Source organism: Pleurodeles waltl, chromosome 3_1 (assembly GCF_031143425.1).
Source record: "Pleurodeles waltl isolate 20211129_DDA chromosome 3_1, aPleWal1.hap1.20221129, whole genome shotgun sequence".
Taxonomy (NCBI): Eukaryota; Metazoa; Chordata; class Amphibia; order Caudata; family Salamandridae; genus Pleurodeles; species Pleurodeles waltl.
Window position 1 is genome coordinate 1,865,363,967 of NC_090440.1, and position 16,130 is coordinate 1,865,380,096.

The 16,130-nt window shown below is 43.2% G+C and overlaps 1 protein-coding gene across 1 annotated transcript; it reads left to right on the forward strand.

Annotated features, from left to right (window-relative positions):
* Window positions 1-1,002: 1,002 nt before the first annotated feature.
* On the forward strand, window positions 1,003-9,011 carry LOC138283438 (gamma-crystallin B-like). The gene is made up of 3 exons (XM_069221391.1): window positions 1,003-1,045; window positions 1,638-1,880; window positions 8,692-9,011. Exons 1-3 carry the CDS (start codon window positions 1,037-1,039, stop codon window positions 8,989-8,991), a joined length of 552 nt encoding a protein of 183 aa, XP_069077492.1. The 5' UTR covers window positions 1,003-1,036; the 3' UTR covers window positions 8,992-9,011.
* The last annotated feature ends 7,119 nt before the right edge of the window (window positions 9,012-16,130 follow it).

Consider the following 16,130-nt stretch of genomic DNA (forward strand, 5'->3'; position numbering starts at 1 on the left):
GGAGCTCCTGAAAGCTGGATAAATCAAGAAGTGATACCTACGACCTGAACTTCACTTTTTGATTCTATTTGCGACACTGGAACCTCTGTTGTTTGTAAGGGTAGATGGTTCAAAGCAGTCACCTTGCGAATGCAACGCTGGGACGGAGGTTTACTGTCCCATGAAGGTCTCTATCCCAGCCTTTTCTAATTTTCACATTGAGTCGCAAGCCGATTCCCACCTCATCAATATTATCGAGGTGGGCAATTTGCAAAGGATGAGACTGATCGCAGCACAATGGAAAACATGGCGCTGAAACCACCGTTTTTGTGCATGAAATCAACTGTAATAAAAATAAAAGCAGTAATTATGGTACAACTAAATGCAAAGTTATAATTTGTATGAACGATATTACAATTGCAATATTGCCGAGGGTAATCAACTTCTACATATTCTAGGCTGCCAGGGATGATCAGTCCTCCTTTCGGCTTTTGCTGTTGATTTCTAAAAATCTCCTACTTCTTTTTAAAGAGGGAAATATTTATACATTGAAAGTATCCATCTTCAATACGTATGCTATAAACCATTCTTAACAAACAATTGTTTGTTTTTCCTGTTTTTCAAATTATTTAACAATATCAGCAGAGAGTTTGAAAGACCCAAGATGTGGGGGTCAGTTCAGACACATGAAATCTAAGGTGCAAGTTCGTGGTTATGTATATGTCGAAACTAAAAAAGGTATGAAAGGCTGAGAAAACATCACTTTTCCCCCGTATATCGGCAACCTGTCATCAAATTGGGATATATCCTGGCAGTGGGACAGGACTGCGCATTCATTGTGTTGTAGCCAAAGGACTTCATCGTACAAGCCAGCTGAGACAATGAGAGCCAGCACAGTGGCACAGTACCTACCAGCAGGTTCACGTGTTTCCCTCAATTGCTTCGTTTCTGCTGACTGCCAGTAAACAACAACTGAATTGAATAGTGCGTATCAGGGCTATAAAAGACCGAGCTTCGTGAGGCCCTTGTTATAAAAAGTTGGCCAGCACTGGACACAATGGGGAAGGTAAATGCAGCTTTCCTTTTATTTTTGATGATATGCTCCTTAAGTCTTTTTTCTGTGCCCATTCCATTTCAGCCTCATCCAGGAAGGAAACTCTTTATCATACACATACTTTGCAAACACTTTAGAAGAGGGGAGGGCAGACAAAAGAATCTTAATGTATTTTCCCTTTTGACATATATTGAAGAAGAAGCAATTTCATGAGGGAGGCAACCAAAATAAAGCCGTTTTTTCCTTCAAACATCAGGAACCTCCCTCCAGATTCGGGCTCATGGGCATGTATGCCTATAGGTTTACAAGTGTTTTCAAAAATCTTAAGTGGGCTATGTACTAGACGAGTTTGCTTGGGCACTTACATGGCACTGCACAATTTTGCGCTGCAATTACAGACTAATGTAGGTAAGTAAATGTACACAATTCGTAACCTCAATTTGGGCCACGCAATCGCCTCTTCAGAATCTTATGAAATAACCCCCTAAATTTGGTCACACGAGTCCAGTAAATACACTTAAAATAGGAGAAAATAGAAAGGAACAATATTTATTGAAGAACTCCATACCAGTTCAATGTAATTTTCTATTGTTTTTAATAACAGATCACTTTTTATGAGGACAGGAACTTCCAAGGCCGTTCCTACGAGTGCAGCAGCGACCATAATGACCTGCATTCTTTCTTCAACCGCTGCAACTCCATCCGTGTGGAGAGTGGATGCTGGATGATCTACCAGCGCCCCACCCACGCGGGCCACCAATACTTCCTCAGGAGGGGGGACTACCCGGACTTTCAAAACTGGATGGGTTACAGTGACTCCATTCGGTCCTGCCGCATTGTCCCACCAGTACGTTTGACGCCATCCTATTAATATTTGTCTTATTTTTAACTGTGTTTTATTTTAAATGAAGATGCCGTTATCATAAATGGGAAGTAAATGCTTTTTAAAATATCTTCAGCAAACCTTTCACATTTTCTGGTGCAGTGAGCCTTAGAAGAGGAGAGAGTTGCTCCCATATCCAAAGCAGTCTAATCTACATAAGAAGACGAAGTTCATATTGAAATGGTAGGCTTAGTTTTCTGTTTCAGAGATAAAAACCGCAGAATGGTTTCTGTCTTATTGGGTTTCATTACCTTCTCAATCATAACTCACCCCGGGCCTTACCTTCCCAAAGCACTATGTGAAATGTGACGTAGCTAAAAACAAAGAGCTCCCTAGCCCATCTTCCACGCCCACCCTTTACTTATGAGCCAAAAGGGGAGAAGACTCATCATGTGTTTTATTTTTCAGTTTTCCTCAGAGGACACCACGGGGCGCTGCCTGGGCTAACCTCTTCCTTTAATCTAGCAAGGAGGAAAACAAATCTTATCAGACTTGAGAACCAGGGCTCTTGTCATGGTCATTTCTGGGCACCGACTGTCATAGAGAGGCTGTTAGGTGCCTTCTGAAAAGGACATAGTATCTAAAAAGAAGCTTAAAGTAAGTACTTTGGTCGCAAAAAACATTTTTGTTGGAGCTAGTAGGCTGCCCTTTTAACTCTGGTCTTTACATTGAGACCCTTGTTGGCCCCAGTCTGGAAGTTGTGATACTGATTGGCAGTAGTAGAGTAGCTTTGAAAAAACAGTGCTCTCCCTTAGCTATCTTGTTTTCTGTAGCACATTGAGCTGAACTGATTTCAGTATTCTTGCTCCTACTGGTAGGCTGTATAAGACAGTTGTGGTGAATATATATGTCTTCTGTGACTTCAATATTCAAGACCTACAAGGGACACAAGGTCCTCATATTTACTGCAAAGCAGTATGTTGGGTGTTTTGTTTCACATGTTGGGGAAATGCCCCTTTTTGTATTGTCACCACCATGTTTTGCTGAATGTTATTGCTGGGTTTTACACTTTGCACACTGGGGCACTGCTGTCCGGTGCCCAGTATTTGTGCCCTGAGCCCTAAAACATACCAAAATTGGTTAATTGTAGATTAACAAATTAACTCTAATATAGGGCCTTCTTAGGTGTAAAAACTACACCCATGGAATAGAATTATTAGCTTTGCCTGTGGACTACAGCAATTATTGTTCCGTCAACATGAGAAACATGGCTTCAGGCATACCACATTAGCCTGACTGCTGTAGTTTAAACCTGAAGCTGACCTGTAAAATTAGCCCTTTTGACAGGGGATAAACCTTTTGAATATTAATGTCACTTGTATATAGGCCTTGTAGCCTGCACGTTAGGGTGCACAGTATATAAACTGGAACATGTAGAAATTTAATGTCACCATGTCCCTGCATTGTCAAGCCCCTAAAAGTTATTTTCACAGTGGAATGCCCGGGCTGTCCTATGAGAAAACTAAAGTACAGATTCAAATATTAATTCTGCTATCTCAAGTTTGGGACCAATAAGAAAAAATAATTAAACTGTTCTTTTTAAATATTTATGTAAACCCAATTCAATGGAGAAGTTGGATTTTTAATAACGATTTAGGAAAGGTCATTTTTAGAAAGTTAACTTTTCCCCTGTTTGACACTTTTTGACGCTAATTTAAATTTGCTCTCCAGCAGCTCCCCAGAAAGTGGTTAGCCTGAATGAGGTGTGAAACTGCTCCCAGTTTAAAATCAGGTGTCGACTGACACCTGGAGAAGACCAGCCATTGTCCACTTGGTCATGTTAGCACCAAATCCAAGAAGAGGAGAGCCATCCCCAGAACTGGTTTTGACTGACCACGAGAAGGAGACTACTCATTACCTAGGCAACAATTCTGGGTGGTAACACTGGCTGTGCACAATATTTAAAGGGTTCTCCATCTTGGATTTTGGGAATAAGATGCATTGTGAGATTGTTTGCAGGAGGGCAAACGGGAGCTGCTGCAAAAGTGGCTAGGGTTACCCCTGGGAACTTTTACACCATTGGTTAGATAGGGACCAGGAGTCACCCCGACCGACTAGCTGGTGCCAGGCATAAATGTGACACACCAAGACACCATCCTCAGAACACTTTCTGGACTGGTGGAAACACAGTGAAAAACTACACTTTTTTATGTGAGACCTGCAAGGAGACATAAAGGTAGGATCTGCTCCCACTTCCACACAGAATAAATAGGTAGACTCCAAGAGTCAGGCATTTCTCCTAAAGTGCCCTGCTGGTCAGTCACAACAAGAACTTGCATAGACCCTGCTGTTGGCCTCTACACCCTGAGTGTCTCAAACTGCTTCTCTTGAGGTAATTGAGGCTTAAAACCACACTCCTTTGGGTGTTTGGACACCAGAAAAAAAGCTTGGAAACTTGTGACAACCTTTCCTCCAGAGCTTTAGCGGGATCTGGTGGAAAAAGCATCCAACCAGCAGTGCCACACTGTTAGATTAAATTTCAGTTTTGTCCCATTCAAACATTCCCGGACGTCCAAAAAACAAAAAGCGGATTGGAGCTCAGAACATTTTCAGCAAAAAAACTCAGAAAACCTCAAAGAACTAGCAGGACAAATTTGCGTCATGTATCCAACCTTCAGTTCAACTGCGGCATCTAGAGTTTCAGAAGCACCCTGTGCGGAGAAGACATTTCATCTCAGAAAGTGACAAAGTCCCATTCTGCATTGGGACTTTCGAAGAAATGTCAAGGCTTTTCTTCTGAAGTGGGATTTTTTTTTAACTTCTTGACTCAAACTTTTAATGGAAACAATTCACTTTATGTATCAAACCTGGGCTCCATCATGTTTGGCCTGAAATTTCACCTTGTGCCAGCTCTTCTGTGATCATCAACTATCATCGGCGCTTTACCTTTTCTTGACACTTTTCACGTAAATCTTTGGTAATTCTATCTGATGTCACTTGTGGTATTATGAAGGCCTTCACCTGTGGCACTATGACCAACCTATTGGCTTGGCAACAGATTTACCTTTGAGGCTGTAAGGCTGAGGTAGCCAGATAGCTGGTCTTCTTTGGATGCCGTTCCTGGGCACTATGCTGTTTGGAGAACATTTGGAAGATTTTCTTAGTTTTATCTTCCAAAACCATAAGCATAATCAAGTTTTACGAAGCTGGGCTAAGCCTTTGGAGAGTGCCAGTTGGCTATCTTGCTGGCATCATTACAGGTATTTTCATGTCCCAGCTGATCAGGGTAGGTTCCAGCCTTCTTCCTTTCCAGTCAGGGGTGTCAACAATAGGCCTCCTCTTCTGCCAAAGCCAAACAGTAACCATGCCTATGCAATTCTTGTGGCCAAGGTTCCAGAAGGAAGCATTTCTCAGTGTTCTATAATTTGTTAGCAGAGTCTATCACACATGCATGGTTTCCAAGTGTAATACAATTCATTATTACTTCCAGCCGTGTCATTCTTGTCAGCAGGCTTTGCCTCAATAGGTAATTGACTTGATTCAGAAGAACACTGTGGTGAGCGTTCTACTGGAAGTGAATGGGCTGGGCATTTATTTTCCTGTGTTCCTAATTCTGAATGCTACATTTCAGTTCCAATTGATCATCAGCCTTATATACCTGAACTATTCCAGCAAGAAATTCCATTTAACAAAGGAAACATTATGACACACCATTCTATAGTTTATACAGGTGAGTCATTTGCTTTTCTACCTGGGCAACAAGACAAGGGATTCTTGAGATTCTTCATACTGGAATATCATGAATGACTCAAAAATATTCACAAAAGTGTTAGCTCTACTGGGGTGCTTTTCAGTGCAGGATAATTTGTACTCCCTTATCTGGATGATTGGCAGGTTCAATCCCATTACACTGCAGCGGTTCCGCAGGGCACACCCAAGGTGTCATCTTCTGCTATAGCATAAATTCTACATCAAAGCCAAAAAGTCTTAATTTGGTGTGACCTAGAATCTAGAGTTCATTGGAGCTCAATTCCAAATACCCTCCAGTCTAGGCATCAACATCATATATCCACTTTGCTGACTCATGAAGCACCCAGGAAGGAATAAGCTACAGGTGCATGGGGAATCACGTCATTAGGGCCATGGGTGGGCACCATGTGGATCAAGGGGGCATGGCCATCTTTTTGCATCTGTTTTTTCTCTTTCTACAGGCTTCTTGCTTCATTGTGGATCCTTGGGGTCACTTGCACTTGGCTCTGCTGGCTTGGCAGCTCCTTCAGCATTGGCCCCCTTATTTCCAGGACTGGACGATCCTAATACTACTTTCCAATGACATATGGGTCAGTCTATAACGGTGGCTACACTGTGGTCCCTACTTGCACGGGGGTTATAGCTCCCATAAGAGCGTTGTCACTTTTCCTATGCTAGATAGTTGACAGTAGTGTTTCTGACCTTCCTCTCGTTCGCTTCTCATACAAGGCCAGATGATCCTGATCCAAAATGACAACAGAGTAGTGAATGCTTTTGCATTGGGTTCACTAGCTATCCAGATCAGCATTTGGTCAGAAAGGTATGTTAGCCATTTCAGAATCACACATTCGGGTAGCAGACAATGTGAGGGTGGGCTGCTTGAGGAAGGTATTTCTTCCTTCCCAAAACTTCATTTTGGCTTGTCCCATTTCGGAGAAGTATGCATGATGTTTTGGAATGCATTAGTAGACCTCTTTGTCAGTGATGCAATGCTGTTCGTCTATGCTTCCTTTCTGGGTTTCAGAGATAGGAACATGGGTGCTGGTTGCTCTGTCCTCTCTGTGGCCTCCCCTTCTGTTATATGCCTTCACTCCTTTTCTCTTAATTTACAGGTTGTCGGTTTTTCTGTGAAGGGAGAAGGCAGATCTAATCCTTATAGTCCCCTTCTGGCCTTGCATTATATGGTTTCCTCTGCACAGAAAAATAGCTCAGTTTCCAGAATGGATATTTCATCATCTGTGTACAAAGCTTGCAAATTGCCAAGCTGATGTCCCTAGGACATTACTGGACTTCCTTTCTTTCTTATGCTCACAACGTTTCTTAGATTATTGCAGCTGTGAGCCAAAAATGGGGGTTGAAATTCTTGTGCCATGGCATCGATCTTACATTAGCATTTTGCACTTTTCTGTTCCAATGGGCAGCTCTCAGGAATGGAAAGTTTGTGTGCTTGGCTCGTGCAGGGGTTTTCTCTTCTCCCTCCGCTTAGGCAATTGGGTCCTGTGTGTAACTTGTCTGTGGTTCTTAAGGGTCTACAACTTCTTTCAGATCTGTAGATGAAATCTCCCTTTGAATTTGACGTTATTTTCTCTGGTAGCCTTTACATCCACCTTTTGGACATGAGATTTGGGCTCTTCAACTTTTTGGGCAATTTATTAGCAAATCGTACCTGATGGGTTAATTTTAGGACCAGGGCAAGGAATGGTTTCTCCTTAAGATTGTATCTTCCTATCACCTTGATCAAGAAATTACTCTTCACTCTGTTCCTGCCCTTTCCCCTGTGAAAGAGTAGGCTTGGCATCTTCTGGGTGTTTCCTGAGCTTTACCGATCTATATTTCAAGTTCTATAGACTACCAGCTGTGTGACAATCACTTTGTCCATGTAGCAATGGCGGTAGAGCCCCTTCTTCATCTCTAAGTTGTTACTTCATGATAGTGGTCTCACCTGCCTATTGATCTGAAGGATCCTCTTTACCAGTTTCAGTGTACGATCTTTCTATCTATGGGAAGGCTGCTTCAGGGCAGGTGGTGCAGGAGCTTATATCCAGGATATCTGTTGGCTCATAACCTGCGCAGCGCCTTCCACATTTATCTCTTCCTACCTTTTGGGTTTGGGAAACAGCAGTTGATGGACCAGAGTACCTGCATTAACCTGGAGATTGCATCCTTTTCTTTACGAATCAAGTCACAAGTTACTTGATCTAGGATATGCTTATGGATGGGTATGAGATATCGTTGAGGAGGTAATGTTCTGATTACTTGCCAGTTGTCTGATTACCTTTCCTCATCCCCATAATAACATCCATCCCACACTCCCTTGGTCATGATAAAGTGCTTTGGAATGACAGGACATATTAGGGCTCTTCTCCCCTTTGGCTTGTGGATAAATGATTGAGCCTGGGGGAGGGGACGAGAAGACAAAAATGGTGGTGTAGGGCGTTATGTGTTGGTCACATGGTGCCTGTTAGGAGGTGGAATTACCTCATCCTGTAAGTACTGTGATGAGAAAGGATAATCAGAGTAATGAAGATTAATTGGAACATTAGGGAGGTAACACTTGAGTTCATAGCAGGCAGGGGCTCTGTTTCATAAGACACCCCTGGTCAAAGGGACAGCATTTAGTGCTTTATTTATACCATTGGTTGCGGGTGTTGGCCACTGAGGCTCATTTATAAGGACTAGGACTTATATTCATAATCATACTTTGCCCCTTAGAAAGGGAAATAAAGTCACTAAAGGAAGACAAAAACATAAAAATAGAACAAGGGTGACAAGGTTAATAGCGGGGATCAAATAAATCGTGTGAGAGTAAGAGTAAATAACAGGATGTGAAGGAAGAAAGAGGCATGAGTGAAATCAAGACTACACAGCCATGGCATTCAGCAAAGTCACAGTTGTGCAGTACCAGAAGTAGGCTTCGAAGAAACACTCTGGGTCCCTGCGTGTATTTTTATTTTTTATGTGGTACTTTGTACATTTGGCCTCGACTGCACCTTTTTGTACCAGTTCTTGATAACCTCAATTAAAATGAAACTGAATTCATTTAGAATTATATACTAGTCTGTAATCTTGAATTTTTGTTTGACAGCACCGTGGAACATTTCGTGTGAGAGTTTACGAGCAAGAAGGGTTTAGAGGTCAGATGATGGACTTCACAATGGATTGTCCTAATGTACAGGAAGAATTCCGTCACCACAACATCCGATCCTGCAATCTTTTGGATGGCTACTGGATATTCTATGAGGAGCCCAACTATAGAGGACACCAGTACCTCCTGAAACCTGGGGAGTACAGTAGATTCTCTGACTGGGGTGCCAGTAACAGTAAAATTGGTTCACTGAGGCGTGCCATTGAAGTTCCTTACAACACTCCAGGAATCCCAAAATAAAATCCTTTGAACAGAACTCATTCAAATTCTGTGCATTTTTTTTACCAGAGTTGAAAAATGTACCTCTTATGTGGTTTATATTGAGTTTCATAACCCCTGATTGACTCTGGCGTTCATTTTAGTTTGTAGGCTGAAATTTGGAATCATTAGAAAAACTGTACAGTGCCATGGAACATTTGTTCACTTTTTCAGAACTGAATTTATACAGGCGATAGGTAATGGCAAATGCCATAGCCTCTAGCAATGTCCAATGAAAACCTGTGTTGTATAATTCAAACATTCCTTCCAATTGTATTGGAAGTGAAAACGCTCAGGGCTCATATTCTGGACTCTCTTCTTTCGACAAAACTTTTTAAGAGTCTTGAGGGGTAAAAAGGAGCTAAAATCAACACTTTAAATCAATTAACAGTGTCACCTATTTGGTCACACATTAAGTCCCGGAGACAAGAAGAAAGTTTAGAAGGCTTATTACAAATTGAGTGCCAAAACAATGTAGATGAGGCATAGAAGGCATACAAGTATTTCAGCTGCAGCAATACAAAAGATAAGAAATACAATTTGATGATCAGTATATAAATCACAGTCCTCTTGCCTAATCATTGGAAAGCTAAGTTAATCTAAATACCCCAACTAAACTAGAGGAAATCCTAATTAACTCTCATGGAATATAGGATCTCGTAGGAAATTGGCAGCATAGCAGAAACCTCAGTAGACGTTCTGATAGAGAGGTGGTGCATTGCTTAAAGCAATACAAATGAATTCAAGTAGAGAGGTCTGTACCCCTTGTAGTCTCAAGTGAATATGCCCTTGTCTAACTAAGATAATACCAGTTAAACCTACAGAACCATCGAGAAATCCTCATCATCCACACCAGTACTTGTTTATCTTCCATTGCACAGTTGAAAAGGCAACTCCCCTTAAGTTCCCATTGCATGAATCGAACATCAGGGTGACCTTGAGTGTCTCTGGGAGCCTGGTACACAGACAGGAGTCTTGCATCTAATTTGTTAACGCTCCCTTGTCCTTGCCAGCTTATCCTCCCATACCTCACTATCTCAAATACACAATATACCTTTCATTAACTGTACACTCGCACAAGTGCACCTGCAAGAGAAACATTGCAAGGCAAGCAAAACTCTACATTGAAGGTTAGACATAGAAAATCAAATGTTCAGGTTTTGAGTTGTGCTAACTTAATATAACATTTCAATGTAGATTCGAAATACATGATTATACGTGCATCTTCAATTATAATTGTCACATATTCCAAAATAAATGTGATGTGCAGTTGCACCATAATTCCATAATCAGAAATACATAAATGTAACTATACATGGGTACTACATTTCAGTACTTTTATAGTCAGACATTAAAAGCACATTTGAATGCACTTCTAGTGTGAGTTAGAAATATGATTTGGATGCTTCACTTTACATTAGTAACTTTAAGGCACACAATATATCTTGTCAATTACGTAGTCCTGTCACTGTTTTGACATGTAATAGACGTTACCACGAGGCTTTAGTAATTGCCTACAAGCAGCTTTAGCATCAGGGAGTGTGAAAAGATAACTTTCAAACGTACACAGTTTATATTTCCGAAAAAAAGTATAATACAATTAATATTTGGTTCTAGCACCAGATCTTCATTATTACTCAATAGTCAATAGTATTGTCTCTGGGCTGCAGCATACAGCGCACCATCCTAAGTATTTGAGATCTTTCCAAGATATCGTACTTTTTCTGTAAGTTGATAGACATTTCGTTATTGTTGAGCACATATGTGGATTAAATGAATGAAAAGATATGAGAAAGCAGTAACAAATGTGAAGATGGTATGTTTTTGACCGAGTTCATCTTGTCATACCTTGACATGAGGGTGCCCCAACTTTTGAACTTTTCACAGCGCCTGGTATAATCTAAAGTGGGTGGCTGCAAAAGGTTGTTCCTAATTCTTAGTCATGTAAAATCTCAAATATTGCACAGTGGGTCACTTAGAATTTTGCAGTCAACTCCTCCTGTGCCCCATTAAAGGGGTAGGATCCTCAGGATATCCATCAGCAGAGCTTCATGCTGTTCCCACAGAGAAAACTCAAGACCTGTTGGCCATAATGCCACTAGGTGATAGTGACAACAGTGTGATAGTTATTAGATTTTCTTGTCCAGGACCACTGTAAGAGGTGTGGCTGTCCTGCACAAGGAGTCAATGATCCCAGAGCACAGCGAGAACACTCCATGAGCAACATTACTATTGTTTTCTGTTCTTCAGAAATAAACTTCTGCTTTGGAAGTTTGTTTGTGCAACATAAAAACATTAGCTATGCCCATCCAAAACAACATGGTACTCGACTGCAAACGTATCTGTTTTTAGAGTATCTACCACACTCGCAATGAGATTCATAGCCTTTGCTGAGGCGGGGAGCTGGGGCCTGCCTGCCAGACTCTACCTCAGCCTCTTAGGTATTAAGATTGTCATCTTTGTATAACTTTCATATATTTATGTTTAAGATTGGCCAATTTTCCAATGAAGAGCGAGAAAAAGAGCAACATAATAACTACAAATAAACCTATCTTTAAATTTCAAGAGTGCATCAAAATCCCTATAAGTTAATACATCACATATATTTTGCAAATCCATTTACATTAATATGTCGAAAAATATAGGACTAACAGAAACCCTTTACTTTTCTTGTCATTCTAATATTTGTAATAGTTTTTTTAAGGATCTGTGGATGCTCCAATATGATTAATCTGCTTTTTTAGCCTGCTATCCCAAGGTTTGTTTCTAATTTGTATGGACAAGGAATGCCGGCATTGTGGGGCCTTTGGACTATGAGAAGCTTCTAAATACTTTCATTTCATGTGTTTCCCCTCCTAAAACTTGGCAACCGTTTTGAAACACTCATTGGTATATCTGCTTTTTCTGTAAATCCACTGTGAATATGTGCACATACTGTACACATCGGGACATAGACTTCGACACCTGTTTACTAGTGTAAAAGGTGATTTATTAGGACAGGCTTGCTCACTGTATAATACATTAACATAACTGGAACTTTAAATGAACAACTTTTCATCTTTAACCTTTGGAACTCCCCCATCGTCCATTCTCACTTCATTCCCCCACTTATCCTTCGTTCACTCATCCTCCACTTCCATTCTCCCACACATCCCCGTATTCCTTTCGTCCCCTGTCTGAATCAGGCATCCCCCAATCTGTCATCCTTCACCTGCTTCTTTTTCCCCCCTGGAAGGGTGGACAGGTCTGTATCTGACTCTCCACCCTCCCCCACATACCGCCACCCAGCACAAACCCTTTTGGCATTTTGCTGCTCCACTAGTGAACGCACTGCAACACCTCATGCCCTTCCAACAGGATCGCTCCCCCCATATATTGGTCAGCAAAAAACTAAACTCCAACATGTAATGGGCATTTCCCATCTCTAAGAGATGCACACCGTCATCCATAAAAAGCACCTGCTCATCTTTTGTTATCCCCTGGTGCATCAGCACTTTAATATCATGCGCCCAGCAGAAAACCCACATAGCCCTATTGAGCTTCCTCCAAGCCCCGTGTTTCAGTGCTCCTCCATTTTCTCCTGGGCACAAATTCAGTCCAAACCAAACAAGTTCCATGCATGTTGTGCTGCAGCAGTGCCAGATCCCGTTGCATATGTTGTAGTAGGGTAAGCCCAGAGAGGCGGACCAGATCATTCTCCCCAATGTGTACCACCATTACAGCAGGACATCCCCATGTCGGCATAATCGATGTGATAAAAGTAAGCAAATTGCCCCATCTCATTCCGCTCTTTCCCCACCACAACACATCGTGCCGGCTACCCAGAAGTCCCAGGGATCATCCAGAAACCTGCTTCTCTGCATATTTAGCTGTCCAATGAATGAAAGATTGGCCGACCAACACAGTAACTGCCTTATCTTTCTCCGGGCCCCGCGCCCAACCTGAAAGGAGAAACAAATGTCAGAGTGCAACAATAAATCCCCCCACCTCAGAAATCCCCACACCTGAAAACGAAACCCAGGCCCAAACCTAACACACCTACCATATCCCTAAAAAAGCATCAAATCAGCCCTTACATATCTTTCACAACATTTGGACCGCCACCGCCTAATACGCCTGATTTGATCCCAATCCCAACCGGGCTGCTTCAGTCGCCGCGCCAATCCTGAAGGAATGAGTACCAAAGTTACCAGCCTGCCTCCCAAGCGTCTCAAAACATTCTCAAAACGGACAACAACTGGAAAGCTGTAAGCTTCTTACCATTCTCATGACAAAGCACACTCTCCTGTCAACCCACCCTATGCACCCTGAAGTTTTCCCATTCCCATACTGGGCATGCCTCCAGCACACCCCCCTTTTCCAACAATATCCATTTTCCCTTTCCTAGTTGATCCATCTTGGATCGCCTCAACCAAATCCCTATGCGCTCACCCTGCCTTTGCACATCACCCACACTTACACCACAAGCTTTCTCCACACCCAATAATTCAGACGCACGAAATGCCCCAAACAACATCCATATCATACATAAACGCAAAAGAGCCACCTCGTGGGCATTCACACAACAAACAGGCAGGACATGCAAAATGTCAAAGAGCAACGCAAACGTAATAGCATCACGCACCGCACCGGACCCCGTTCGCATTCTCCCCATCCTTTTAGCATTTTTCCTAAAATGTCATTCTTCGCTGGGTCCCAGCCAAAAAACAGCTTCCCATAAAACGACACTCCTGCCAACTTGCCCCAAATCGTGGCGGGCAATAAACTCTTCTGGATCAAAAATATAACAAAACGCAGCACCCGATCCTCAAGTATTCCCTGGTCCTGCCTCCAAAACTGCCCTTCAAAATCCTAAAAATTGCAACCATGCAAGGTGATAACTCCTGAGGGTTGATTCAGCTAGTGACATCTCCACCAGTCTCATGCCCCCCACTCCCAAATGTCTGCCGGGACCACTGTCTTGTGCTCCTCTGCGCTGGGCACCAATTGGCAGAAACGCTGCCACTGCAAACGAGACAGGGAACCTGCAATGGAATTGTTGACCCCTGGAATATGCGCAGCCTTAAATATGATATTCAAAGTCAAGCAACGAAACATAATCTTCCTCAGCAGACGCAGCACCCTGAGATCCCTGCCCTATGTCTGTTCACCAATTCAACCCCTATCAGATTGTCTACATGAAACATCACTGTCCTGTTGGTCAGTTTGCCACCCCACACCGAAAAAAAAGCCACTAGCAGAGAAAACAATTCTAAAAAGGCAATGCTCCTACCCTGACTCAACCACCTGGCTGGCCATGACTCCGCACACCACCGCCCATCCCAGAAATGCCAAAACCAGAGGCACCCGCTGTAGGAGGCTGGACTGGCTTGTAGTGAGTACCAAGGGGTACTTACACCTTGCACCAGGCCCAGGTATCCCTTATTAGTGTAGAGGGGTGTCTAGCAGCTTAGGCTGATAGAAAAGGTAGCTTAGCAGAGCAGCTTAGGCTGAACTAGGAGACGAGTGAAGCTCCTACAGTACCACTAGTGTCACTTGCACAATATCATAAGAAAACACAATACACAGATATACTAAAAATAAAGGTACTTTATTTTTATGACAATATGCCAAAGTATCTCAGTGAGTACCCTCAGTATGAGGATAGCAAATATACACAAGATATATGTACACAATACCAAAATATGCAGTAATAGCAATAGAAAACAGTGCAAACAATGTATAGTCACAACAGAATGCAATGGGGGCACATAGGAACAGGGGCAACACAAACCATGTACTCTAGAAGTGGAATGCGAACCACGAATGGACCCCAAACCTATGTGACCTTGTAGAGGGTTAGAAAAATAGCCCACACCAAGACCCTGAAAAGTGGGTGCAAAGTGCACCTAAGTTCCCCAAAGAGCACAGAAGTCATGTTAGGGGAATTATGCAGGAAAGACCAACACCAGCAATGCAACAACAATGGATTTCCAGACGAGAGTACCTGTGGAACAAGGGGACCAAGTCCAAAAGTCACGATCAAGTCGGGAGTGGGCAGATGCCCAGGAAATGCCAGCTGTGGGTGCAAAGAAGCTACCACCGGATGGTAGAAGCTGTGGATTCTGCAAGAACGACAAGGGCTAGAAACTTTTCCTTTGGAGGATGGATGTCCCACGTCGTGAAGAGTCGTGCAGAGGTGTTTTCGTGCAGAAAGACCGCCAACAAGCCTTGCTAGCTGCAAAGGTCGCGGTTAGGGTTTTTGGATGCTGCTGTGGCCCATGAGGGACCAGGATGTCGCCAATTGCGTGAGGAGACGGAGGGGGCGTCCAGCAAGACAAAGAGCCCATTCAGAAGCAAGCAGCACCAGCAGAAGTGCCGGAACAGGCATTATGAAGTGGAGTGAACCGGAGCTCACCCAAAGTCACAAATGAGAGTCCCACGACGCCGGAGGACAACTCAGGAGGTTGTGCACTGCAGGTTAGAGTGCCGGGGACCCAGGCTTGGCTGTGCACAAAGGAAATCCTGGAAGACTGCACAGGAGCCGGAGTAGCTGCAAAACACGCGGTTCCCAGCAATGCAGTCTAGCGTGGGGAGGCAAGGACTTACCTCCACCAAACTTGGACTGAAGAGTCACTGGACTGTGGGAGTCACTTGGACAGAGTTGCTGAGTTCAAGGGACCTCGCTCGTCGTGCTGAGAGGAGACCCAGAGGACCGGTGATGCAGTTCTTTGGTGCCTGCGGTTGCAGGGGGAAGATTCCGTCGACCCACAGGAGATTTCTTCGGAGCTTCTAGTGCAGAGAGGAGGCAGACTACCCCCACAGCATGCACCACCAGGAAAACAGTTGAGAAGGCAGCAGGATCAGCGTTACAAGGTCGCAGTAGTCGTCTTTGCTACTTTGTTGCAGTTTTGCAGGCTTCCAGCGTGGTCAGCAGTCGGTTCCTTGGCAGAAGGGGAAGAGAGAGATGCAGAGGAAATCTGATGAGCTCTTGCATTCGTTATCTAAGGAATTCCCCAAAGCAGAGACCCTAAATAGCCAGATAAGGAGGTTTGGCTACCTAGGAGAGAGGATAGGCTAGCAACACCTGAAGGAGCCTATCAGAAGGAGTCTCTGACGTCACCTGCTGGCACTGGCCACTC

Excerpts from the sequence above, each read along its gene's own strand:
- LOC138283438 (XM_069221391.1), top strand. Across the intron at positions 1,881-8,691 it reads CCTGCCGCATTGTCCCACCA|CACCGTGGAACATTTCGTGT; the intron begins GTACGTTTGACG and ends TTTGTTTGACAG.